General features: G+C 34.8%; 1 protein-coding gene across 1 annotated transcript; it reads left to right on the plus strand.

The window, feature by feature from the left end:
* The first annotated feature begins 5,521 nt into the window (after nt 1-5,521).
* On the plus strand, nt 5,522-9,253 carry LOC133872023 (uncharacterized). Its single transcript, XM_062309526.1, has 6 exons — nt 5,522-6,227; nt 6,849-7,000; nt 7,221-7,330; nt 7,451-7,536; nt 8,711-8,815; nt 8,936-9,253. Exons 1-6 carry the CDS (start codon nt 6,118-6,120, stop codon nt 9,072-9,074), a joined length of 702 nt encoding a protein of 233 aa, XP_062165510.1. The 5' UTR covers nt 5,522-6,117; the 3' UTR covers nt 9,075-9,253.
* Nucleotides 9,254-11,968: the final 2,715 nt, after the last annotated feature.

Consider the following 11,968-nt stretch of genomic DNA (forward strand, 5'->3'; position numbering starts at 1 on the left):
CTAAACACCGTTCGATATTTTACACGTGTCAAACATGCACGTACACTTCCTAACTGCCCAACAACTGAATCCCATCACCGTTGATATACGTCGTCGTTGCATACGCTTGCCAAGTTGCCATAAGGAAGCACATAATTTTGTTCAAGTAAAACCTTGACAAAGAGTAATGTTATACATCGTGTTTTTTTTTTTTTTTTTTTTTTTTTTGTAAAAAAAAAAAAAAGAATTTGACGACTTGACACTAACAATTAGTATTTGAAGTGTCTATTTGAATCATGTTATATAAATTTGGTGTACTATTCATTACTGATAAATTTTAAAAACCAGTTTTATTTCACTCTTACTTTATTTTGCTGATGTGTGTAGATTTTTCAACAGATTCTTCGTACAGCTCATAATAATTATATTTAGTTATATGAGCCACTTTATCTATCTAGTATATACTTCAAAATATATCATGTTCATCAATTTTGCTACAATGAACTGTTATTATCTTTATCTTCCCTCTTTCTCCCTTCTCACTCTCCTTCTTCTTTCACAATAAAAAAATACATTGAAAATAAGATTTAAAGAAATTAGAAAATGAGATAGATTATCTGTTAGAGTTTATATTGAAAATCTAGCAGCCAAAATAGAAAAATATATATTTTGAGCAGCTAAAATAACCACAAATACTCGAGCTATTTCGTATTGTCTAAGAGACAAATCTTCCAGTGTTACTCAAAAACTTACTAATTTTTATTTATTTTTATGGTGTTAAATTATCACTTATTTCGAAAAGCTTAAGTTAATAATAATAATAATAATAAATGATTGATTTAATCGATATTCTCACTTTTCCTCACATATCGGCTCTAGCTTTTTCAATAAATAAAACACAAGAAGTAAAAGATTTAATTAAAAGGGTTAAATACATTGTTGATATTTGAGTTTTTAGCTTTTTTAAATTTAATACCTCAGTTTTCATTTGTTTCATATGTGGTACTTGAGTTTATAGGTAAAAACCACTTTGGTACTTCTGTTACATTTACCGTCTAAATATTAACGGTCTGTCATGTGTCAATAGCTAATGTTGACACGTGGTACTATATAATTTTTTTAAAAAAATTTAAAAATAATAATAATAAATTTTTTTGAAAAAGTATTCAGCCACCCCCCTTCACCCAAGATTTTTATTTTTATTATATGGTGCCATGTGTCAACCTCAGTGGTTGACACGTAGTGTAAACCGTAAATATTTGTACAGAAAATGTAACAGAAGTATCAAAGTGGTTTTTACACCTAAACGCAAGTACCATATATGAAACAAATGAAAATTCAGATATTAAATTTAAAAAAGGCTGAAAACTCAAATACCAATAAAATTTTTAATCATTTTAATTAAAATAGTAAGTGAATTATAAAAACAAGATTCAAACTCATGACGTTCATTTGCTTTGATAACATGTTATATTGCTACGCATCTTAAAAACTTAAACTAAAAAAAATAATTGAGTTACTCATTTAATCAATATTATAGCAATACGTTAACTTATTATCACTGATTAAAGCATTAAATCTCTCCCCCTTGTGAATGGTAAAGTCTCTAAGCATTTATACGGGACACAAACAAATAGAGCTAGCTACAAAGTAATGGGCTGCCGACATGGTACAATGTAGAGTGTTTGAGCGTCAGTGTGTGCAATTATGTGGTACGTAGTTTGACCAGTGATGGTAAACAGTAATAAGTAAATTCACTTTAAAGGGAAAAAAGATGCAATGAAGGTTTCTGTGGGGAGGGTCCCTGTGGGGTCAAATGACATTCGATCGAAGCCATGTATTATGTATATGCTCTGTTCCCTCGTCATAATTGATTTTGGGCAATGCGTCCCACTGGTGATCCAGCTCCAATAGTAATGATGGATTTAATTCTTAAGAAATAAAAACAGAGACAAGTTGCTGCATATAACGTATAAAATTGGACAAGTTGAAGAATAAATGAGGCCCTTTTGATATAATCGCATACTTTGTTTTTTCTTTTATTATTAAATGATTACATAACATCATCCAAATAATTGAAGAGGGAAAATGAGAAAAACAAAGGAGTGGCAAAGAAGAGGTAGTCAATCAAGGTAGTGTAAAATTGGATAGGCATGAAGAAGGGCTTCGATGAGATTTATCGGCCCGAACAAGTATTTGAGTAAATCCCATTAAAATTCTTTCGATTTATTGTTCAAATTAATTACGATTAAACTGTTACATAGAGTTTTGATTGAGGTAGATTGGTAGTACATTATAGTTATCAAGTGAAAATTTTTGTTATGGGTGATAGGTTAGATAAGTGTGAGACTTTAATTTGGATTGCGATCGTGAGAGAGAGATTATATGAAATTTATTTACTCCAACAAATAAATTTCATATAAATTGTTTGATAATTACTGTTGAAAACGAATGGATCATGATCTGAATGGGAGACTTTAGTGAAGGAACAAATGATTGAGATTATGATGGAGGTAATAACCTTTAATTAGGGTCAAAACAAAAGTATTAATCAAGAAAAAATGCAAAATTTGGGAAAGCGTACAAAAATGTGGGATGATGGAGATGGGGTCCACAGGTGATAATTGACAGTGAAAGAGCCTAAAAACGGGCGTGGTATGAGGGGAACATGGAAGCAGTGTTGGTTGTAGGGGTGGAAGGGGACACTTGCTTCTGAACCTTCTGATGAGAGACCTCCATTTTGTCTTCCAGTTTCCGCCAACCCCTATTTTACCTTAAAACAAAATAAATATAATAATATCGTTTTTTGAGATATTCCTTTGTTTTTATTTTATTTTTTTATTTTTTTATTCATGATTGCTATATTCATGCAAGTCATTCTCATGTCTTCGGCCTTTGTGGATGTGGCCCGAGATTCGAGGCTCCTTTGAAGGCTTTTCGATAAAGGGAGGAGGGAGAGGCCATTTGCCCATTTTTCTATTGCAAATATAATTCTCACTCTAGTGATTTAGCTCAAAAAAATAATAATAATAATACCAAGGGATTGAGCTGCCACTGAACAAATGAACCTCTTTGTTGATGATTGACAGATGCACTGAACAAAGCCTCACATATTGGTTTTCAGGAAAAAATGGGTTTCCAACAATTGCACTGTTACGTTAGGGAGTAAAGAAAAAAATTGTAAAAATATATGATGGGGTGATATGAAAGAGGAAAGTGAGAGTGGCAGCAAAGAAAAAATAATGTGCTACATCTTATATATTAAAGTATATTGAAGTGTATTGCAATGATCTCTATTTGTAGAAAGGTTAGGAATGGTGAACTAGTAAATCCTATAATAATTAAGAAGAGAATAAACCTTAATATAGAGAATATTTTATAAATATTGTAACAAGATTAAAATGAGAGTGGGTGACCGATGCCGCCCCATGCCCAAATCTGATGGTCTTGGCTTTTTCTTATGACTACGGGGATGACACAACCACTCTTGGAGGTTTGGTTGGAGTGGCCGACCACCTTCGAGGTTGGTTTTTTTTTTTTAGTTCAACGTTGCACTGCCATGTCAATAATTTTTTTTTTTGGAGCTAATGCGGCATTGCCACGTCACATTGACACATCCAAGAGTAAAATGGGAGGATGACTAGCATTTGCGTCATTGCCATGTCACACTGCCACATCCGAGAGTAAAATGGGAGGATGACTGGCATAAGATAAATTGATTTGGAGGAGAAAGTTAATAAAAATAGCATAAGATAAACAATGGTTGTCAAATGACGAGACAGCATAATTTATAAAGGCATGCACCTTTGAGAGAGGACCTTCTTCTCCTTTCCAAACCTCAAAGGGTCATATTGCCCTTATAAAAGAATAGGCCTACCACCAAAATTGAGTCAACCAATGTCACTCTCTCGATTTAGCACTCAAGATTAGTGCTCGAGTAATGTTACACATGCAATTATTTTATAATTTTTTTTTATATGTATTTTTTTGACATCTATTAACATGTAATTAGAGGAGTTTGGTTTACTGCCAATTAAAAAATAATTCAACATCATCCCATATAAAATAAAATGGTGGAGATTGCCTCAAATGAAAAATATAACTAAAATTCTGCCTATTATCATCTCATCTTCGCTGCTTATTTTTTTACAAGTAATAACTAAAATGAGTAATGCTATAAATCATATTTTTATTTTACAACTATTCTACAATAATGATGTGTCAGTGACTCAGTCCTAACGAACCGTTCAATTTTTTATTTTTATCTTTTAATAAGGACTAATCCAAAAGTTGATTGAGATTTACACGTCAACATTGTAAGATAAAAATATAATTTGTAGCATTACTTTAAGAAAAATGCTATACATATATCATCTTTATAACTATTTTACAACTTACTTACAGATGTCAACATGTTATTGGAGCAATCACCAGCGCAGAAGATTGGTGCTTACAACTTTTGTTTGTTTTTGCTTCTTCCCTTTTTATTTGGTCATTGAAAAGAATTTGAAGTCTGTGGGCTTGCAATTTAATTAAGGGCAGCCCGCATTTTTCTCTTCCGTAACTCAGGCTACAATATTTTGGGCTGAAAAAAAGCCCATACAATTTCAAGCCCGATAAGGAGTGGGACGAGGTGTGATTTTTAGCATTTTTTTTTTTTTTAATAAAAAAAGGAAATCGGAGCCCTAGATTTCAAATTTGGGAGCCCAATTTCAGTCAAGCAGTCTCACACCAAAACCACCACCGTACGCCGCCGCCGAGAACGCCGCCCACAGCAGCCCAGCCATCAGTTGAACAGGATAGGTAAACTATTCTACTTTCTCCATTTTGACTCGCTATTCTCCAGAAGAACAGCCCGTCGCCCACGAATTCTTGCTTTCACGACCGGATATTTTTCTGGTGTCTCCCTAGATTCCAAAAAGATGAGTGCATGATACTAAAAGCTAAACGAGAAAACCAGTTCAAAACCAATCCTGCCTGAATAAATGAATACGTCAAGAACCTTCTCGATAAAATCCAAAACATCTTGGTTGTCCATAAATTCAATGTAGCTCCAATTAATTTATTCTTTGCTACATATTTATTTTCATCGAGTGCGAGAAGAGAAAGAGGCTTTGAAGGAAGTCCACGGGGTTGGGGGGGAGGGCTTCTGTGGCGCGAAGGAGGGAGATATGAGAAAATGAAAATATTTGAAAACAGCCGAGGAACATTGTTTTGCCATAGGTAGCATAGAAATATGACAAAAACTAAAATGGCGGAGGAGAAGCGAGTTTGATGGAGTGTTTTCCGAGCTCGTTGAGAATGCTCTTACAAGTAGTAGTGGTGTGCAGACCCGTAACCCCGACCCGTACAGTTAAAACCGACCCGACCTGCAAAACGCACAAACCGCACTTTCAATCCGGTTTTCGTTCCTGTTTCCAGCAATCCGCACGGTGCGGTGCGGTTTGCGGGTCGGCATTTCGAAAAATCTCGGGGACTCGCCCCGCCCCGTATAAATATTAAAAAAAAAAAAAAAAAACACCCTAAAGTTCTTACTTCTTAACCCTAGCGCCGCACCCCTTTTGATTTTTTTTCTCTTTTCTTTAGTTCCAAGTTCCAGAGAGTTCCACACTTCCACTCCTACGCTGCGCAGCCTCCCTGCCCTCCCTAGTCCCCTTTTCTTCTCTCTTCACACTGCACCGACGCCGATCTTCTCCGTCGTGGGTATGAAGTTCTGAAGGGAACCCGTGTGTTCGTCAATGTCTGGATGTTGCATCGAGACCCAAGGGTTTGGCCGGTCCCGGAAGAGTTTTTGCCGGAGAGGTTTCTGACGAGCCATGCAAATATCGATGCTTCAGCCTTCACCGTTTTAAGTTCACGCTGTTTGGGTCCGGTAGACGGTCTTGCCCGGGCTTCACGCTTGCCTTGCAAATATCGCACCTTTAGAGTGAAGACTGACGCTGGCTCGCTTGCTTCAGCCTTCAGGGATTTGAGTGGACAACGCCGCTGAACCCGCCCCGCCCCACAAACCCGCGCCCCCCGCCCCGCACGTACCCGCACCGCACGGATTTCACTACTTTTTAGCGGTTCACGGGTCCAATTTCCCCTGCCCGCAGGGTGTGGGGCGGGTCCAAAGAGACTAAGAGTGTGAGGCTCGCAATGGAGGGATTGAAGGTATCAGATGCCAATTTGATAGTCTACGTGCACCCATCCAAGAGTACCAAGGTTTCCCAAGCGGTCCTCCGTGAGCTTAGCTCTATGCTTTTCAAGTACTATTCCTTAAACCCCTCTTTTGATTTTTTTTTAATTATCAATGATTTTGAGCTTTTTCTATTGTTGTTATTATTGCGATATTGGAGTGGATGAATGAGCTTATTCTTTGTGATAGATTGATTACACACTGAGTTTTATAGTTGGATGGGTGTTGATTTGTTTTTGTTTGGTAGCAGAGAAAACTTGGGAAAGTAACTGGGAAACTTTGAATGTATTGGTGAATATGTCCGGTGTGACATATGTAAAGATTCAATAGAGCTTTCTTTCAAATGGGTTTTGTTTTGAGTAACCAATAGCCTTGCACTTCTTCATATGGTATACATTGAGTAATTATGGTTTTGTTTAGATGCTATCAACCAAATTGATGAAATGTAATTCTTGTGCATTGATAGCAAGCTCTACCAGCCGACATTGCGTAGTTCTTGTACTTAGAAGCACAAGCTTTTTGCAGTTTTAGAGATTGTGGCATTAAGAAATCCATTTTCTGTTTTGGGGATGGTATAAAGTGCGAAACATCTGTATCTAATTTTAAAATTTTGAATTATGATCCTCCAAAATTAGGTCATAGGTCTGCTTCTGCTAATGTGCTTCTATGGCAATTGTGTTGTTGATTACAGGTTTAATGAAACCTTTGAAGGCGTGGTATTAGCTTATGACGTCCAAATTCAAGATAAACTTGCGAAGATTCTTCCTGCAATTCATCCTTATTTTGGTGTAAGCCTAAAAGCAAAGTTATTACTTTTTGCTCCAAAGCCAAATATGCTATTAGGTAGTTATGCTATGTCCCTTCTCATCATTCATGGGAAACTATACTCCACTTTCCTTTTCTTTTCTTCTATTTCCTTTTGTTCTTTTTAAATATAATAAAAGGGTTTTTAACAGAGGGACCACATGTACACTCCATTAAGATTTCATGAACATGTGCTGCATATTCTTTATATGCTTTTATGTTGTCCATACTAATTGTTTTCTTGTATTGTCATTTCCAGAAGGGAAGGTAGTGAAGCTTACACAAACATCTATTCATGTCATTGTTCTTGGTTTCTCATCTGCTGTCATAACAGATGAAGACGTTCGAAAAGAATTCAAATATAAAACTGTAAGTCGCTCTTCATCATCGGCATTTCAAAGTTTACATCCTTTTCCTCTGTATTTTGTACCACGTTACCTCCAGGAGGGGGATATTAATTTAGTTATATGATATGCTTATTTGTGCTAGAAACATGGTGAGGAACTATATGCTAGCAGATCTCACAAGCCACATGTGATAAAGGTTGGAACCATGATACGCTTTTTAGTCAAGAGGTGACATACTTTTATTACATCTATTATTTAGAGTAAATGTTATATATGAATTTGTGTGTTGGGGTGTGTGTATGTATTTCCTTCATTTAACTGAAGTATGGCATGCTTTCTCCTCTCCTCCGCTAGCAACTTCCGTCCATCTCTCTCTCTCTCTCTCTCTCTCTCTCTCCCTCACTCTTGCTCTCTCTCCCCCTCCCATGCCCCTCAATATAGGTAGTGTAGGTTGCATATGGAATCTGAGGATTTATATTGCAATTGAAAAAAAAAATCACTGGGTGGTCTTGTTCTCTGATCTAGCTTTATGAAATCTTTATAGTTTTTCACTCTCTCAATACCATAAACAAAAGAGAAGTTTTTTTGTTGAAGAGAACCAACTTTAGTAAAATTTGTTCTCTCTTAAAAACTATTTTGAATTGGAAAAAAATTAAAATAAATGACCTATGCGTTATAGTAAATTGTGTCTTATGTGTCGCTACCAGGTAGTGTGTGAATTACATTTAAAAGGACACCTGACACATAATCAATTTTAGCAGATATGATTATGAGAATTGTGATGATGGACTGGTGGGATTTACCACCTTAGTTGCTTATATTATTGGGGTTCTACCTACATTGTGACATTATGCAACAATATTTATGCTTTAACGAGTTACATTGTTACATCATACAACAATATTTATGCTTTAACGTCTGAATTTTTTTTTTCTTTTTCTCTCTAATTCGTCAACTGTGAAAGGATTGAGGGAACAAGCTCCTATTTGTGTTTTTAGAAATGTTCATTCCCTTCCAGGATCTTCCTCAGTGATTTGTTTGTTGATTAATTGTCGTCTACTTGCAAGATATTTTTGTATTATTCAAATTAACATATTTTCCTTTAGTTTAGAAATCATCATATGTATAAGTGTTGCTACATATTTTCTAAAATCTTCAACATGTTGATTGCTGAGTTCATCAATTTCGTAATTGCTCCATTGTTGAATTTATTAAGCGTAGTGTTATGGTTATGTGAGGTTCTGAGATTTTTTGCTTATGGTTTTGTAAATTTTGAAGAAAATCAAAATTTTCTAACTGCTATGCATATTATGTTGAATTTTGAGTCCTGATAGCATGTGAAAATCATCCTATAAAGAACATGGATCACATGATTCACATCAGCGATTCTTCATCTTTGCAGTTTTGATGAGGAAATACTGCACATTTCTGGGTCTCTAGTTCCAACTAACACAGGAAGCATTCGTTGGTTGGCTAAACATATGGAAGATGTTCCACCAATCGACAGGTTTTCAACAGAACTTATAACTTCCAGAACTCGAAAGAATTTTTCGTTTAAATTTGATTTTTTTTTTTTTTTTTTAAAGCTTCTCCCGTGCATGACAGTAATTTAAAACACTTTGTATAGGAGTACAAAGAAGAGGGGAGAAAGTGAGGGAGAAACGGTAATTCAAGAGCATTATACTGTAGTTGGTGAAGCTTATTCCTGGCAAAGTGACCATCAAATCAAGAAATCAAAGAAACGTAAGATTAAACAGGAGTCTTAAAGACTATTTGTACTCTTGTTTATCATGCGAGTGTGCAAGGCAATTTCAGCTTTCATGTAAGCCTCTTTATGGCATTGATGTTTTATTATAATGCCTAGAATTTTTGTTGATGTATACGAGTCTGATGACTTTTTCTTCACCTCATTAAGCTTATAATATCAAGATAACATTTTTGTCAATTTGCAAGCTTTTGTACCATCGGATTTCTTTTAGTAGAACCAACTGCACTGCAGGGCTGGGCTCATCTTCAAAGCCCAAAGTTCTGCCTTGCCCAACTTCAGAATATTGGAAAGTTATTTTGTTTGCCTAGAGATGTTTTTTGTGTTTGTTTATTCTTGTCAATTTTTTTGTTTGGGTATTACATGGCTACTGACATAACAAAACGAACGTGAATGGTGTTCAAAATGAAACGTATTTTTGGGACTCTTGTTGGAATGCCTGCATTTGTATGTTACAGCTAGAATGGACAGATGTCAAAAACCCAAGACTCGGTTGGAGATTTTGTCAATCGTATAAGCAAATGAAAAGTTGTGTTGGTTCATCAATCAATTTAGAGGGGGATTTGGGGATGCAAAGTACCATTCCATTTAAGCCATGTACTTATCATAGCCATAGCAGTTGTATATCTGGGTAGGTAATCTTAATTAAGAAATTCAAAGACAGATCTATGTTTATGTGGAATATTTTCTCAATCATCGTCAGGTATGGGGCTCCTGTCAAAAACACCCAATCATAGACAGTTATAGCTTCTCTTTCTAAATATATTAAAAAGAAAATACAAAACTTTAAAGGTTTGTTTGGATGATAATTGCACTACATATTAATAGGATAGTTTATGAAATTGAGGTGAAAGAGTTCAGGTTGGTGAATGATTCTCACGTCCATCCAACTCCCCATGTGAGCCCTTTGTATTATAATGAGAAGAATATAGGAGAGAAGGTTGTGACACAGTTTTCCCGCATAATCCGGCATTGTAACATGCCCCCATACTGTCTTATTAACACAAGTATCCGAATCTACCGAAAAAAAAATGGGGGAGAAGAAGAAGAAGTATCCAAAACCTCTATTTTTTTCCTTGATGGGCTTATTAGTTGTTTCCACCTCTTTAGGACACTTTGAGATGTGAACCCGAAAAGATTGAGTAATGATACTGTTTAAACCTATTTCACACCAGCTAATATGACGTGTTTTAAGTGGCTTTTCATTTTAGTTATTTTAAAAAAACAGAAGGAAAACCGTTTAAAACACGTTACGTTAGCCAATGTGAAAAGCTACTCCTAAAAGATTAGATGACTCCAGAATCTTTGTTTGGTTTCTCTCTGTCTCAATGTTGAGAATCGATTCTAAAAATTTTTTCTAGATGAGAATATGATATTATACAAGTGTGAAAGGCGGTAGTTAAATATGCTCTTACATTTAAATCTCATCCTTCCTATTCTATATATTAGGTGATTTGCATTGAAAAAAGAATTAAAAAAATGAAAGATAATAGCTTTGTTAATTTGTTTATCATTTGCAATAACTGTTCTTGATCTTAATACGGAAAATTAGTTATGGAAGACAAGCTATAGACATTAATGCCCTTATTTGGTGGTTTGAATTATACAGAGGCTTCAATCCCATTTTCAATCTAGAATATCGTTTAATTATAGTAGTTAATACAAAAATAGTGAGAGATTGAAATTGTACTAGAGGGGCCTTGGGGGTGTGGCCCCCACCTCTGAGGACCCTCCTTGTTCTCGTGACTTTTTTGGTTCTGTCTCAAATTATGCACAAATTTTAAAACCGAGAAAGAATGATAGCCTCCGACCTACCTGATTTCATCTCTGAAAATAGATGATGGAAGATGAAAATGATTGGGATGAATCTCATATAATATTAGTATGAAAACTGCAGGATAAGTATTTGAGGATGAGTATTAGAGAGTTTAATGGTAAGATTTAAAAGAATTTGATAGGATGTCAATGACACCAATGGCAGTTGACCCTAACAATTCCCTTGTAACTCTTTAAAAAAAATAATAAAAAAATAAAAAAAACATTAAGACAATGTTCTTCGTAAAGGATTTGCTGATCAAAGTCATAATTGATGTAGAGATTCAAATCTAATTGCTAAGTAGGTAGTCTGCCAATCATTTTCAATCATTTGTTTTGATTAAACAATTAAACAGTTAAGGAATAATTAGGGCTTGGAGTAATTAAACCCGACATGCCACCCACCAAAATTTGTCAAACACTTCACACTACCATTATAATCATGTTAATGAGGTCGCCTGCATGCATCATAGTGTCCCTAATGCATGATCTTTGATTATCATATTTGAATTCATTATAATCATCATTATGTAACTTATGTTTGAGAGAGAGAGAGAGAGAGAGAGAGAGAGAATTTGTAAGGCAATATGTAAAATTAAGGTGCTATGACAGCCAACAATATAGGTCTTATATGGAATAAGAGTAATGACATATTTATTTCATAATACTGATGTGGTAGTCTCAACTAAATTTTTTTTTTAAAAAAATAAAAAATAAAAAAAAAAACAAAAAAAAAAAATTATGATTGATCCAACTTTCGAGAATTGATTGAGACTGTCACATTAATATTGTGAGATAGTTGAGATTACTCTTGTAGATAATTTTGTCTTATAGGTAGTTTAATGCCACTACAGATCATCATCGGCTTTATATATTAATTTTTTGTTTTTTGTTTTTATCTTTTGAAAAGAAACAAAACAAAAACATTAACAAACAATTCTAAAATAAAAAAATAAAAAATTATAATTAATAAACAGAACCTAAAAGATTTTGGACCGGCCTCTTCTTAATTATCACATATTAATTATATATATCAGCATCTTCCATGCATGGATCAAACAAAGTGAAAAGGTACTGTTA

This window comes from Alnus glutinosa, chromosome 6 (assembly GCF_958979055.1).
Source record: "Alnus glutinosa chromosome 6, dhAlnGlut1.1, whole genome shotgun sequence".
NCBI lineage: Eukaryota > Viridiplantae > Streptophyta > Magnoliopsida > Fagales > Betulaceae > Alnus > Alnus glutinosa.

What these genes read in the sequence shown, in the direction of transcription:
- LOC133872023 (XM_062309526.1), top strand. Translation starts at nt 6,118, where the DNA reads ATGGAGGGATTGAAGGTATCAGATGCCAATTTGATAGTCTACGTGCAC. An exon ending in AAAGCCAAATATGCTATTAG is followed by an intron (nt 7,001 to 7,220) that starts GTAGTTATGCTA and finishes TGTCATTTCCAG; the next exon opens with AAGGGAAGGTAGTGAAGCTT. An exon ending in AAGAATTCAAATATAAAACT is followed by an intron (nt 7,331 to 7,450) that starts GTAAGTCGCTCT and finishes TATTTGTGCTAG; the next exon opens with AAACATGGTGAGGAACTATA.